Here is a 16,933-nt window from a genome sequence, read left to right on the forward strand (position 1 = left end):
GCTGCTGGAGACCTACTAAATTTTTGGAAGTTTTTAGATTGGCTATTATTGTATATTCTCGATCGTAAGGCGAACCTTTGTCACATTTTTCGAGATCGCTAATTGCTAAACTTTTAGACCTGCTGATAAAACGCTCAAATTGACACGAAAATTTGTGCAAATAAACATTCTGTTGAAATGCCATTATGCTTCTACTTGTACAAAATATAATAAAATATATTAATGTGATACCTATAAAGTACTTTCCATCTAGTGAATTGTCTAGAACCGAAACTTTTTTGTCATAGGGAGTCACAATCACTCGAGGACTGGACTAAAAATTTTAGACGGTTACGAAAATTTGGAATAACTAAGGTTTATGCATATGAAATAAGTACGGTACATAAAGGATGTGTTACATATTTGTTAATAATAATTTGTTAATGTTTGGTATGTTGAAATTGTATGAAAAAACATAAATTTTTAGCTTATGCCCATTCAGAGGTTTGTTTTGCATCATATATTTTAAGGTAGAGTCCCGAAAACTTCATTGTAAAATGGGGTCTAAAAATTTTTTGTTTTAAGGAGAGATCGCAGATAAAAAGTCTACAATGTTCTGACATAGGGTGAACGTTGTTAATATTTCTACGGATAAAGGGCATAAGTATAAAGGATTGAGGTAGACGTACGATAATTTTACGTGAAATTACAATGATTTTCTCTTGTAAGGTTGGCAACCCTGCGTTGTCTTGAAGTAGGGGAGATCATGTCTGGACAAGTGTGAAAAGTCAGAACCTTTTTCCATAAAAGAATCAACACATAGTGAAATTATAAATTTTGGTCACTTACAAACATTTTTGACACTTCTAAGGTATCATCAATGACTATACAAACAATTTTGAGTCAATTTAAATCTTTTATCCTTTTTAAATTCCAGCCAGAGACAGATGGTAAACAACTTGAATGTAAATACAGTTTTTTATTAAAATGACCAACGATATATTGTAGAAACTTTTATTGCTGCCTGTAGTTGGTGCTGGATCCTACAGTAAAAGGTCGGTGTATTAGTATGTGTTTTTAATGTCATATTGTCAGTCATTTTAATGAAGAATTGTATTTTATCTTCAAGTTGTTTACCATCTGTCTCTGGCTGGAATTTAAAAAGGATAAAAGATTTAAATTGACTCAAAATTGTTTTTATGGTCATTGTTATTTAAATATATAAATAATTCTTGGGACTATATGATTTAGGTAATTTCTTTGTTGTTTACTTTTATAATCTGTGTTAAACTTGTAACAGGATTCAGTACAATATTCTAATTACTGTTCTGTATGCCAGTTTTTCATAACTTCACTCGGATGACCACCTCACCTATGTGGCCAGAAGTTGTATACCTCAAAGGTCGATACATAAGTGACGTTTTACTACAATTTCTTATTCTGCTTATAAGTTTAGAAAAAACATTTATTTGAATGAAATATTTAATTTACATTAGAAAATTAGAAATTTACAATTTGCCGATTACTTTTTAATGAGAAAATTATGTTCTCACTTTTAAGTAATTTATATATAAGCTACAATATATATATGACTTTTATTAAGTAATGACTACTTTGTTGAAAAATGTTTCTATTCAATCAGTATATTACAATTTCACTCTATTAGATTAATCCTTTTACTCTCAAAAGATACTCTAATTCATAAAATAACTGCTTTAGTAGATTACTCCATCAACTACATACAACATTGTACAGCAGGAAACATTAATAAATACTTTTGTACTGTACAAAGTTGTATGTATGTTGTATGGAGCGATCAAAAGATAATCTTAATTTCAAATATTTTAATAAATTTTAGAATTTTTAAAAAAATTAAAAATGATTAAATATTTTTTCAATTTATTTTATTACAGAAAAAGTGTTGGATTTATCGGATAAAAATTTAAAGAAGTTGGAAAAACGAGATGGCGTCGGTTTTCACGGCCTTATTCTAGATAATAACGAACTTTGTAAATTAGAAAATTTAGATCGATTTCCCGATTTGGAAAAGGTGAAATGATTTATTTTTATTTGTATTTTATCGAAATTTTCAAAGAATTTTTTTAATACTTATTATATTTCTTGAATATAGATCAAATCTTTCAAATCACTCGATTTGAAAGATTTAATATAATTTAATTATTCCGGAGGTCAATGACAGCTATAAGATTGATTGGAAAGTAATAATTTTTTACATATAATATTCACTTTAACATTTTTCCAGGTGTAAGAGAGATCTTTCCAGCATTTCACAAGTACATGCACATGTTAATATTAGTTCCATAATAAAATAAATTAATTTATTCAAAAATAAAAAAGAATTGTATATTACATGGTAGGTCCATGACAATACATAAATTTTTCAAATGTAAGAACAAGATGTAAATTAAAAATACAATCTTTACAAATTGTGATGACATATGATGTCTATCCCCTCATAGAAGAACAAATATCTTGCATTCTGTTAATCGGTAGAGTGCTACAACAAATTTATGGTTTTTTTTCTGATATTTTCATAATTTACTCGGTATATATACAGTCAAACTTCTATATAACAAAGTTGCTAAATCCTGAAAAAATTTTATTATATGGAAATTACACGTTTTGGTAAGTAAAGATAATTTTAATGTAATTTGCTTGTTATTTTATGTAATTTAGATTCATATAAACATAATATACGGTAATAATGTAATATGAACGAAGTTTTAATTTTAAGTAAGTTTACATTTGTGTGTTAAAATACTTAAAAGCTAGTTTAACTACATTTTCATAAAAAAGTCGTGATTTTTTGTTGCACAGAACAATTAAAAAAATGCTCTTTCTTCGTAATATGCTTCACACTTAGTAAGAGCATTAAAACTATTTCGTCTACGTCAACGTAAGTGCAGGTTCTAGCACATTTTCCTGTAGGTCTCGCATCATTGGCTAATTTCAAAATTGATTCACAATTTGTTGTTATGGTTGATAAACTACTTACAGGAATTCCAAAATTTGCTACAATGTTTTTCTTTTTTTGAACCCTTATCAATTTCCTGCAACACCATAAATTTTTTAGAAATGCTTAAACACTATGTGAACAGTTCTTCAAATTCCAACTGGATGACTTAATAAATAAAATAAAATCTCACTAACCTCAAAATTAGTCCAGCATTTGTCAAAATTATCACCTTTCTAACGTTTTTGACATTTGTTGATTGTTTATCTGTCAACAATGGCATTTGGACCTAATCTCTCTCCCTCTTCCTTACAGTTGGTAGCCATGTGGGAGCAGATTAAATGTTAGTTTTAAAAACTAATGACCAGTATTTCTCACTCCTGGGCCATGGTTTTACGAAAGATTTACGGATCAATACCAGAAATTGAACCTAAATTGGAACTCAACTCAGATGGAGTAATTGACTTTTAACGATCGATGGTCCGTACAAATTAAAAAAAAAATTGTTATATAGAAATTTAACTTTGCTATTTAGAGACAATTTTACATATATTTTTTGTTGAAAGAGTAATGTACAATGCAAAAATTCATTATATGGGGAAATTTGCTATATAGAAGTTTGTAATATGGAAGTTTGACTGTGTGTGTGTATATATATAAAATGAAAATTAAATTTTAATTTAAATAAAACAAGATTGTAAATTTAATTGAACAAAACAAAATGTAATTTAAGTTTAAAAAAGTCTGAAATCATTTATTGAAGTAGAATCTTAATTTCTTACCAAGCAGAGTAATAAGTGATTTTTCTCAGTTTTTTTTTTATTTAATAATCTATTGTACCGAGTTAAACTTATATAAGTTTTGTTTTCATTAATTTAACATAAGCTTTAGATACTTTATGCTCTTTATTATAATTTCAAGATACTAATTGTTTGGCAAATGCTAAAAACATACTTTTTGAATCATCAGAAGTTAAGTGCATTGAATTAATTAATATTTTAAACAAATAAAAACATTTTATTTCATTACCTTTAATGTTGCAGAATTATGCAATGTATCAAACTATCAATTAAATTTTAGTTCAAAAATTTTCAGCTATCAGCATGTGGGAATCGTCTTTCGAGAATGTATGGAGTTGCAAAACTGCATCACCTTGTCAATCTTGATCTGTCTAATAACAATATTGCATGGATAGAAGGTAAATAATTATAAAGATTATATTTTAAATAGCTGTTCGTTTAGACATAAAGCCATAAAGACATAAATGTTACCATATAAATAAAATATATTTAAATTCTTAAACATATGTTATTTCAAGATTCAGAAAATTTGTCATCTTCACTTTAAAACACAACGATATACTTCAGTACAAGAGCTTTTTATTGATAGACTTTACTGCCATAATAAATTTCTTTTAAGGGATGGACTGGTGAAAAAACACTTTTCCACAATGTCTTTGACCTGTTTCTATACTATTATAATATTAAATTTATGTATTATTAATTTTTGCATATCAATATTGCTATATAGTTATACAGTAAAATCTCAATTTAATGATTTTCAAGGAACTGGTGAAAAAATGTTTTAAATCACAGAATATCTAAAATTTGAACATCCTTAAAATGTATCATAATTTATAAATACATGTGTATATGCATTCAGAATGGATAAAATGAAGAAAAACACATATATTAGTAGTATAAATGCTTCCACGAAATCCTTTATTTTATCCAATATAATGTACAGTCTCCGACCAAAATGATTGACTATCAGTCGATCGATTGCGCAGCTGTGGAAATTGATCACTTGTTACACCAGGACATTCTATCTCTTAGCAAAGGCATTTCAGGTGGACTGATCCGATTTGAGCCGTAATAGGGGTGAGGAAATCGAGCCGGAGGGACTTAAGCGTGCAGTCAAGCGCTCTGCAGGTTGACAAGACTAATCGCTCATCGCTTGCCTAAAACTGCGTGTGTAGCATAGGCCGTTTTTCTTTTAAAATTGTAAATTTGCCGCCACTGATCGTCAGAAATATGATTTTATCCGTTATCTTTATACTTTTCTTTCTGTATAATGTTTTATTTACGTTTATTTTCCTGTAATTTGAGACGATACAGCTTTAAAATAAACAGATCAGGTCTCAATTGCCAATAGATTATCTCAACTTTCACCGATTGTCGTCGGTTCCTTTGTAATCGGAGAGGAATAGGACCCTGTGTCAATTTTCACTGTTAAGTGTTAATTGTTTTTGCGGTAATCTGAGTAGAGGGGAGAAGTTACTTAATAAACCGCCAAGTGTTTTATTACTGTTTAAACAACTGCTCCCCAGTTGTTATTTTTAGTAATAGGAGAGGGGTAGATCGTGTGTCAAGGTCAGTTAAAGTTTATTACTTTCGCAACAGGGTGTCATCTGAGCTGCCACCCACTCCCCACTTAAATGACAACAAGGCGCTAAGTGTTTTATTACTATGTAAACAAACTCCTTTCCCTGTCAGAAGTGGGTCAAATGTCAAGGTTACTATTTAATAGTATTGAACAGAATGTTGTTCTTGATATTTAACTATCATTTTGTCAGAACTCTTTATTTTGAATACTTTTCTTATAATTTATTTTCACTTTGGTTATAAAATTGTTTTTATCATGTTTTAAATCCGCGCGTTTTATAATACACTTGTATAAAGTTACGAATTAAAATTGCAATGCATATTTCGTTGTTTTATAAAATATTTATTGATTATACAGAGTTTGCAAAAATGTTTGCATATCTCTTCTTCGTCATTATATATATATTAAACTGTATTGCCAGACACACACATCTTTATGCTGAGAACTATAAATTTAAATTTAATCATAAAAACAAACGTTTTCGGCCACTCCACTGGCCATCATCAGGTTAACTATATTCGAATACTATTTCGAACAACCCGTTCAAAATTGAAATAGATTACAATAGAACTCACGCGCTCAACTACGTAAACCAAATGTAATATAAATAACATAGAAAAATAAATAAAACAAAATAAATAAAATAAAACATGCCAATGGTACATGTAAACATAGCAATATCTATATATCTATAGGCAATCATTTGCGCCTAGTTAATGTGTTCTTGTGACTTTTTTAATTAGAAACTTCCAAGCTGATGGTAAAATGGTCGCATCTTTGTAATTTAAGCATTTTTTGGTTAAGCTGGACTTATAAATTTCACATTTTTCGGTTGTCGCTGCAAGTGTCGGCGAATGGACAGGTGTTATGATTTTGGCTTCTTCCCATTTAACAACGGATCCCTCCGTCTGCGCCATTTTTGCTAACGTTGTTGTGCATTTACTTTTCGTCACATCATATCTGTGTTCCTTAAGTCTTTTAGTTAGGCTTCTCGTCGTAACCCCGATGTATTCTTTCTCTATCCCTAGTTGGTCGTTGCTGTACGGTATCGAGTACACCCCCGGCTGCTCACTCCGTTTAATTTCTTCCTTGTCGTTTCTTAGTAATTTATATATCGAGGGAGCTCTTTTGTACACAATATTGCTGTTCCTGTGGCTCGCAATACACTCCATAACAGAGGATAGACGCTTATTATACGTGAATTTCGTGATGCCGTTTGTAAGATCTCGTTTTTTCTTGTTTTTCTTAGGATTCTTGTACGCTGCAATCAAACGTTCAACTGTTCTTGGACCATATCCCAGCATCTTGGCCACTTGCCTGATTCTCTCCAGTTCCCGCATCGTATCCATTATGTTAGAGCAATATTGAAACGCTCTTCTAATTAACGCTCTAAATGCTGAGAGTTTATAGGTAATAGGATCATTGGATGTTGACGGTATATATAGCGGGTCGTGTGTAGGCTTTATATAAACTTTCGTGTTTATTGCTCCGTTCTTAAATGTAATACCAATGTCCAAAAAATGTAATTCGTCGCCACTAAGTTGCTCCAAGTTTAGCCGTAGGCCATGATCGTTGGAATTCATGGCATTTAAGAATTGGTGTATCCTTGCGTGGTTCTTCCATATGACAAGCACATCATCCACATATCTTCTGTACAAGATTATGTCTTCCTTGAAGTTGATCAGTGTGATGCGCTCCATTCTTCTTACCACCAATTCACACAGCAGACCAGACATTGGGCTGCCCATCGGGACACCTTTTAACTGTTTATAGATTTTACTCTCGAACACGAAAAACGATTGCCCGCATACCAGATCTGCCATCATCTCCAGGTCCTTACGGTACGCTGCCGCCGTCGGATGCAAGCCATATAACAATTCCATTAGTGCATCAAAACATGAGGATGGTTTGATTGACGGATACATACTCTCGAAGTCCATTACCGACCCAACTTCGTTATCCATTAAGGCTAACTCCTGCAAATCCTTTACTACACTCATCGGGCTCTTTGTAACAAATTGGTAATCCCCAATCAACTCCGACAAATACGAATGCATACGTTTCTCCAGTTTATACGTGGGGCCCTTACATTTCTCCACCACAGGTCTAATTTCTTTGTTGGTTTTATGGGTCTTCGCGAAACCAAACAACCTGGGTACTCCTGGGTTCGTGACGTGTGCACCTTTCAGGAAAGGGAAGATTGATGTTAAAGGAGATCTCTCCAACCTTTTTACCTTTCCTTCAATTTTTCTTACTATGTCATGTTCTACCCTTTCGCATTCCGTTTTTCTTATATACTCTTCTAGTGCCTCCACATAGCGTTGCTTTTTCATTACCACCAAATGCTTGCTTTTATCCGCTCTGGTGATTACCAAACTATTGTCCGTCAACCATTTCTTCGCGCTTTTAACATCTGTCCCTTCATTACGTTTCCCTGCACATTTCTCACTTCTGAACGCCGCTTTCCATCTAAAATACTCTTTTTCGATCTCATCCATACCTAGGAGTCCCCTTTCAATTTCAGCTATCATGCCTCGCCAGTTTCCATTATTGTCAAGAGCATAATTAGGCCCTTTTTCTAGGAGGCGTTTGACATTCAGGGGGATTTGGACCTGGTCCCATAAAATGTATGGGGTTGGCTTCACTTTCTTCGATTTTTTATTCGGTTGCATTGAACATAACCAATGTAGCTTCTTCCTGTACTTCCTATTTAAACGCCTTTCTATCCGGTCGGTTAATTCGACTATCTTTAAATTGATACACGCCAAAGCATTGGTCCTGAGGACCAATGCTTTGGCGTGTATCAATTTAAAGATAGTCGAATTAACCGACCGGATAGAAAGGCATTTAAATAGGAAGTACAGGAAGAAGCTACATTGGTTATGTTCAATGCAACCGAATAAAAAATCGAAGAAAGTGAAGCCAACCCCATACATTTTATGGGACCAGGTCCAAATCCCCCTGAATGTCAAACGCCTCCTAGAAAAAGGGCCTAATTATGCTCTTGACAATAATGGAAACTGGCGAGGCATGATAGCTGAAATTGAAAGGGGACTCCTAGGTATGGATGAGATCGAAAAAGAGTATTTTAGATGGAAAGCGGCGTTCAGAAGTGAGAAATGTGCAGGGAAACGTAATGAAGGGACAGATGTTAAAAGCGCGAAGAAATGGTTGACGGACAATAGTTTGGTAATCACCAGAGCGGATAAAAGCAAGCATTTGGTGGTAATGAAAAAGCAACGCTATGTGGAGGCACTAGAAGAGTATATAAGAAAAACGGAATGCGAAAGGGTAGAACATGACATAGTAAGAAAAATTGAAGGAAAGGTAAAAAGGTTGGAGAGATCTCCTTTAACATCAATCTTCCCTTTCCTGAAAGGTGCACACGTCACGAACCCAGGAGTACCCAGGTTGTTTGGTTTCGCGAAGACCCATAAAACCAACAAAGAAATTAGACCTGTGGTGGAGAAATGTAAGGGCCCCACGTATAAACTGGAGAAACGTATGCATTCGTATTTGTCGGAGTTGATTGGGGATTACCAATTTGTTACAAAGAGCCCGATGAGTGTAGTAAAGGATTTGCAGGAGTTAGCCTTAATGGATAACGAAGTTGGGTCGGTAATGGACTTCGAGAGTATGTATCCGTCAATCAAACCATCCTCATGTTTTGATGCACTAATGGAATTGTTATATGGCTTGCATCCGACGGCGGCAGCGTACCGTAAGGACCTGGAGATGATGGCAGATCTGGTATGCGGGCAATCGTTTTTCGTGTTCGAGAGTAAAATCTATAAACAGTTAAAAGGTGTCCCGATGGGCAGCCCAATGTCTGGTCTGCTGTGTGAATTGGTGGTAAGAAGAATGGAGCGCATCACACTGATCAACTTCAAGGAAGACATAATCTTGTACAGAAGATATGTGGATGATGTGCTTGTCATATGGAAGAACCACGCAAGGATACACCAATTCTTAAATGCCATGAATTCCAACGATCATGGCCTACGGCTAAACTTGGAGCAACTTAGTGGCGACGAATTACATTTTTTGGACATTGGTATTACATTTAAGAACGGAGCAATAAACACGAAAGTTTATATAAAGCCTACACACGACCCGCTATATATACCGTCAACATCCAATGATCCTATTACCTATAAACTCTCAGCATTTAGAGCGTTAATTAGAAGAGCGTTTCAATATTGCTCTAACATAATGGATACGATGCGGGAACTGGAGAGAATCAGGCAAGTGGCCAAGATGCTGGGATATGGTCCAAGAACAGTTGAACGTTTGATTGCAGCGTACAAGAATCCTAAGAAAAACAAGAAAAAACGAGATCTTACAAACGGCATCACGAAATTCACGTATAATAAGCGTCTATCCTCTGTTATGGAGTGTATTGCGAGCCACAGGAACAGCAATATTGTGTACAAAAGAGCTCCCTCGATATATAAATTACTAAGAAACGACAAGGAAGAAATTAAACGGAGTGAGCAGCCGGGGGTGTACTCGATACCGTACAGCAACGACCAACTAGGGATAGAGAAAGAATACATCGGGGTTACGACGAGAAGCCTAACTAAAAGACTTAAGGAACACAGATATGATGTGACGAAAAGTAAATGCACAACAACGTTAGCAAAAATGGCGCAGACGGAGGGATCCGTTGTTAAATGGGAAGAAGCCAAAATCATAACACCTGTCCATTCGCCGACACTTGCAGCGACAACCGAAAAATGTGAAATTTATAAGTCCAGCTTAACCAAAAAATGCTTAAATTACAAAGATGCGACCATTTTACCATCAGCTTGGAAGTTTCTAATTAAAAAAGTCACAAGAACACATTAACTAGGCGCAAATGATTGCCTATAGATATATAGATATTGCTATGTTTACATGTACCATTGGCATGTTTTATTTTATTTATTTTGTTTTATTTATTTTTCTATGTTATTTATATTACATTTGGTTTACGTAGTTGAGCGCGTGAGTTCTATTGTAATCTATTTCAATTTTGAACGGGTTGTTCGAAATAGTATTCGAATATAGTTAACCTGATGATGGCCAGTGGAGTGGCCGAAAACGTTTGTTTTTTATGATTAAATTTAAATTTATAGTTCTCAGCATAAAGTGTGTGTGTCTTACAGTTAATATATATATAATGACGAAGAAGAGATATGCAAACATTTTTGCAAACTCTGTATAATCAATAAATATTTTATAAAACAACGAAATATGCATTGCAATTTTAATTCGTAACTTTATACAAGTGTATTATAAAACGCGCGGATTTAAAACATGATAAAAACAATTTTATAACCAAAGTGAAAATAAATTATAAGAAAAGTATTCAAAATAAAGAGTTCTGACAAAATGATAGTTAAATATCAAGAACAACATTCTGTTCAATACTATTAAATAGTAACCTTGACATTTGACCCACTTCTGACAGGGAAAGGAGTTTGTTTACATAGTAATAAAACACTTAGCGCCTTGTTGTCATTTAAGTGGGGAGTGGGTGGCAGCTCAGATGACACCCTGTTGCGAAAGTAATAAACTTTAACTGACCTTGACACACGATCTACCCCTCTCCTATTACTAAAAATAACAACTGGGGAGCAGTTGTTTAAACAGTAATAAAACACTTGGCGGTTTATTAAGTAACTTCTCCCCTCTACTCAGATTACCGCAAAAACAATTAACACTTAACAGTGAAAATTGACACAGGGTCCTATTCCTCTCCGATTACAAAGGAACCGACGACAATCGGTGAAAGTTGAGATAATCTATTGGCAATTGAGACCTGATCTGTTTATTTTAAAGCTGTATCGTCTCAAATTACAGGAAAATAAACGTAAATAAAACATTATACAGAAAGAAAAGTATAAAGATAACGGATAAAATCATATTTCTGACGATCAGTGGCGGCAAATTTACAATTTTAAAAGAAAAACGGCCTATGCTACACACGCAGTTTTAGGCAAGCGATGAGCGATTAGTCTTGTCAACCTGCAGAGCGCTTGACTGCACGCTTAAGTCCCTCCGGCTCGATTTCCTCACCCCTATTACGGCTCAAATCGGATCAGTCCACCTGAAACGCCTTTGCTAAGAGATAGAACGTCCTGGTGTAACAAGTGATCAATTTCCACAGCTGCGCAATCGATCGACTGATAGTCAATCATTTTGGTCCGTGACTGTACAGTCTAATGATCAACACCTCTAGACATGTTTTATGCAAACATAATAAACTTAAATTGTCTTTTGAAAGTAGTCAAGGATACTTGTTTGTTTCCTGTTTAGTTTTTGGCATATCTCCTTCACTGCAGTTTTTAAGTTTGAAATATAAAGATACAAATAGTATTCTTGTCATCATCATCACCACTGTTGTGCATTGTGCTTCCTTATGCATTGTACTGTACTTGTTCCACAGTGTATTGGTTTGTAGCTGCATGGGAGTATTGTGTCTGGACAGCAGAATCCATAGTGAACTTCAGACTATCATGGTATTGGCAAGTGGTATTTACATTATAAAGTTAAAAAAATAAAATGGTAACAATTTTATTTTTAGTTTCAATTTCATTAGCAGAATGGAAGAAAGTAACATGAAAACATTATGCAATCAAGTTAAAGTTATTGTTTTAAACATGTACAGTACAAGGTGTGAAAAGTTTTGCAGTGAGAAATTTGTAATGACATTAAAGTTATTTGTGTGGCATTACATACAAGACTGATAAGTTGCATGGCTTGCATTTTCACTTTACAGTAGATTGCATTAGTGCTTGCTCACAGATCATCTGGGTTTTAGATTACAGTTTTTGGAAGATTTCTTTGCTGATCACATAATTTCCTGTGGAATCTGGCTCGCTAGGCCTTTGGATCTCACTTTCCAGATTTTGGGATCTCTGGGGAACATTTCCAACATCTGCTGTAGGAGAAATTGCATTGCACACAAAATTTTACTTTTAATAAAACCTTACTTAAACCTTTTCCACTGCACAGTAACTTTTTGGACACTCTGTATAACTATTTTAGACATCAAAATTTACTTTACAGTGACAAAAAGCATAACAATTTACAGTTTACTAACACTGCAATTATTGATCCGTGTGTCTTACTCATCAATGACACTAACTGCTCATCAAAATAGATCTTGAAAAGTCCATCTTATATTGACAGACTGTACATGCACTATTCAAAAGTAAAATTGCAACAACATGAAGGAATGTGCCTAGCCAAATGCAAATTGCAGGACTGGTAGAGGTGACAGAATAAGCAAATGATTAGGTTTGTGTATGCATTAGGTTGTGGTATCCAGTTTCAGGCCATAAATGCTATCAGCAGTGGTTCATTGACAGCCAAACTTTTGAAGAAATGCAGAAAATTCTTTGGAGACAACAGTGAACTGAATACCATTAGTTAATGGCTGGGGAACGAGACCATATCCTGGAGTTGTGTAACCTCAGTTTGTTGATGCATTCAGTTGTCACACATGTTGGGCATGATGTGAGTACTATCCAGCAATGTGTGACATGCTGGACACAGAAACATCTATGAACATACTGAAGAGGGAGTGGATTGAACCAGCGCATGACAGAGTGAGCAGACTGGCAGATTCACTGAATGGCCTGTTGGGACCTGTTTGTTATGACATGACATCTGAAGCTGTCTGTTGCTATCAACAGGTGCATCTGTGCCCACTCAAACCATTTGCAATAGGTTGCATGAAGTCGGGCTGCAAGTATGGCAACCAGCAACCAGGGTGCTGTTAACCTCCCAACACAGGGCTGCATGCTTCGCATGATGTCATCCTTGCAACTGGGCCACTGAATGGCATCAGATATTTGTTTATTGATGAATCTCGCTTTTGTCTGTGGTGGAATGATTTTTATGGATGGGTGTGGCGGTATCCTGGGGAATGCTACGTGGCAGCCTTTTTCACCGAACATCATACCAGCTTCATATCGGGCATCATGGTTTGGGGAGGCTTTATGTTTGATCACTGGATAGCTCTGGTGCACATCTCTGGTGCTCTGACAGCACCAGAGATGCACCTGGAACCACCACCACATATTATAAACAACATGCACACTGTAGTGGATACAGCTTGGCAAGGAATATCTCAGTCAACCATTAATCATCTGATGATAGTACGCCTTACTAGTATGCCTTACAGGCACTGATAGTGGCCTGTATTGTTGCCCATGGGGGTCATATTTGTTACTGAATAAACAGGTGTCTGTTACATATCTCTGTTACCTTTACTGGTCCTGCAATGTTCATGTGGCTATGCACATTTCTTTGTGCTGTTGTGATTTCACTTTTGGGGAGTGTATATAATAACACTAATAATAAATGCTAAAAAAATCAAAATTATTAAAGAGAAAATTTTTATAGTTTAGAGGATTGAGAGTCTTTCACTTAGCTTCTATTTGCTATAGAATAATAAAATAGAAAAAATTGAGTCTATTTCTAAACAAAATTCTAAATAATTTCCTGAGAATTATAATATAGAGAGGAGCCAATTCTTGTAAACTTATTGGTTTTTAAGATACAAATTTTGATAAGCATGTCTAACAATAATAATTAAAGCATGAATTAATGCACAGAAAATGAACAGGAGAGAATTAAGGTGAGACATGGATATAGGTTATGCATGCCTTAGGTGGTTTGGGGAAATTATGGTGGCAGATGAATGTATTTGCTATGTGCAAAGGATTTTACATGTTTTTTTTTAAAGATGTTTGTTGTACAGGTAAATAAATTTCTTACTGTACAAAAAATATCTTTAGCATTACTTTAAAGTCCAAGATCATACTCATTGTCTATCAAAAGTACCAGGTAGTCATAGTTAAAGTAGAGGTGTACTTAAATTTCTCAACTTGAAAAATATTGGACTTATCATTCAGGATGTCCTGTATGATAAATCCTACATTTGTCAAGTTGAGAAATTTAAGAAGTATAACAATTGAATAGGACAAGAAGCTTTGAACACATTATAAAGTAGAAGTATTTTGAGGTTGATTGTGAAAAAAATCTGTTTGGCCAATCTCAACCACAATTGGTGTACAGTACATACTATTTGTACCATGGAATTTCAATTTTGTAATAAAAGTTTTTACTTCAGATTTTTTCCACTAGGGGAAAAATGGTGTTCAGGCAAAATTTAGGCAACTAGATGTGCTATGTGGAAAGTCATGTGCAAAGTGCTGAAGTGTTTCCTTTACAAGATTAGCCACATCCAACAGCTGCTTTTAGAAGATTGGAAATGTACCTGGGTTTTTCCCACCTGTTTCTAGCTCAGATGGAAGTGGATGGTGCATGGCCTTATAATACCCTATGGAGCAATGAAAGCACATTTTTATCTGACTGACATTGTCAATACACACAGTTGTTGATTTTTGGTTACTGAGACCTCTCGTGTTTGATCAGATTTCCTTGCAGCCATGGAAAGTCACAATGCGGATGTGGTTTTACTGCCTTGTTCATAATTGGTCCATACATTTTTGAAGAATCCAACTGGGCCAGTGACTTGTTTTGTCACTGTAGTGAGATATTGATAAATGCTGCTCACCTTTGTTATTCCACAACTCCAGCGTGACTGTATTTATGCAGGATTGTTATGTAGCTAAGAGTTAAACATTTAAAAATTGATTTCATAAATTTTGAATTGTGTAACAAATACCATTAATTTTTTAAAATTTATCACAATTATACGACTATTTTCTCTCAACTTTTTCTTAACTGTTTTTCATTGAAATACTACATTATATGAAACTTATTTTTAATAGGCTTGAAAGAACTTACTCAATTATCAGTATTGAATTTATCCAGAAATAATATTAAGGTAAGTTTGAAATTTTAATTTATAGTTGCTTGTGAAATATTTATTTAGTCCAACACACAGAACGCGCAACCAATAACCGGCATGAAAATTTCAAAACGGCAAATGTTTTTGATGCCTTTCCTGGGCTCTTCCTCAGGCTTAATTTGTTTCTTCCGTCGGAACTGGATTCTTTAATTTAAAGGTTTTTTAACATTTGCCGTTTTGAAATTTTACTCCGGTTATTGGTTGTGCGTTCTGTGTTGAATTGATACAGCCCGGTATGGTGAGAAAGTACAATATTTATTTAGATATACCAGGCAATTGGAAGTCCTTTGACATGCTAGCCATTTGAAGTGATGTCAAAAATGAACAATTGAAGCAGGTGTGAGTTGTCAAAGTGTTTTACATAGAGGAAGAATTCCATTTATATACTATGTCAGCATAGAGCAGGGATTTTATGAATAGTTTTTGATAGCATCAGATGGTAGATGAACTAGTCCACAACATCATATTCAGTTAAAATGCATCATTTCATTTAAATGACGTGTAAACAGCCATAATTGCATATATAGGATACAATAAAATCTGCACATTGCAGTTGAAGCTTATTTCCAAGTGAACCTTGAACTGTATGTTTGTTGTGAATATGTCCTGTAATCCCTTTATTGATGGAAGTCAACATCTAATTATACCTGAAACAAATACTTCAAAACACTCTGCTCCTCTGCATTGTAGACCTTCCACAAAATAAATGAGCCATAAATGGCTGCTATGTCAAAGGACTTCTACATCACTCAGTATAAACAATCTTATTAAAAGAAACCATGTTATATGAATTTTTTCAAAATTTGATATAGTTTTTTTGTTTTTTTTAAAAAAAGTTATCAAGTTTAGAAAAATAAATATTTGTTGTAAATTCTTGAAAATATTCAGACTACAGTGGGGTAGATGAAGTGGTAAAGGCAGCCTGTCACTCTAGGGACTTGGCATCAATCTGGGTTAGCGACTAGGAACTTTCCTTTGATGGTTTGTCCAGATATGTCCAGTCCCATCTGTTACGACAGGATAGTAAGGCTTGGAAAAAAGACTCTCTTAGTACCCATTGGAAGAAAGTGAAAAACAAAAAATCCAGATTAAAAGTTTGATTATTTAATTTCTTGAATGATATAAAATCTATAACTGTTATAAATTGTAAATATCGGGCTGGACGGCTGAGCAGTTAGGATGGCAACCTATCAGGATTGAATCTGGATGGGTTGAAAAACCCTGGAATTTTTTGGTCTGTCCAGATAAGTGAGGCTCTGTCCCTTACCACCCAGCTGCTCATTGTAGGACTGGCCAAACCCAGAATAGGCTTGCTAAAAATGTCCTTTTAGTGCCTGTAGGATGGAAAGAGTTAAAAAATAATTATAAATATTCAAATAATCAATCTGTTGTATTTAAATAATTATGTTTGAATGTAAAGGAATGAAATGACTCGTTAAAAAAATTAATTTTATATATTTGAAAATATTTTAAAATATGCTTTAATACAATATTTCTATATCAATTTTTTTTAGTGTGTGCAGAGTCTTCAGCATTGTATAAATTTGACTCATATAGATTTATCAAAGAACATAATATCAGCTTTGACTGATTTATCTTATCTCACAAAACTTCAGGTAATTAAGAATCAATTTAATTTCACATATTATTATTATATTGTACATTGTTAATATTTGAAATTTGGTATGAATATGATTATATGTATTATTTAAATATAATTTTTATAT

At 34.1% G+C, this 16,933-nt stretch overlaps 2 protein-coding genes across 4 annotated transcripts in view; one reads left to right on the top strand and one right to left on the bottom strand.

Annotated features, from left to right (window-relative positions):
• Positions 1 to 16,933, top strand: part of Cep97 (centrosomal protein 97kDa) — a 60,687-nt gene that overhangs the window by 11,149 nt on the left and 32,605 nt on the right. For both annotated transcript variants that reach the window (XM_067288740.1, XM_067288741.1), the window contains exons 2-5: positions 1,893 to 2,029; positions 4,049 to 4,151; positions 15,127 to 15,182; positions 16,721 to 16,822. In XM_067288740.1, the coding sequence (XP_067144841.1) occupies positions 1,893 to 2,029; positions 4,049 to 4,151; positions 15,127 to 15,182; positions 16,721 to 16,822 (398 nt within the window). The remainder of the gene's footprint in view (positions 1 to 1,892; positions 2,030 to 4,048; positions 4,152 to 15,126; positions 15,183 to 16,720; positions 16,823 to 16,933) is intronic.
• LOC136990353 (alkylglycerol monooxygenase-like) overlaps positions 1 to 16,933 on the bottom strand; it is a 113,228-nt gene that overhangs the window by 7,790 nt on the left and 88,505 nt on the right. The window lies entirely within an intron of this gene.

The sequence above is a fragment of the Centruroides vittatus genome, unplaced genomic scaffold (genome assembly GCF_030686945.1).
Source record: "Centruroides vittatus isolate TY-2023 unplaced genomic scaffold, ASM3068694v2 scaffold_907, whole genome shotgun sequence".
Taxonomy (NCBI): Eukaryota; Metazoa; Arthropoda; class Arachnida; order Scorpiones; family Buthidae; genus Centruroides; species Centruroides vittatus.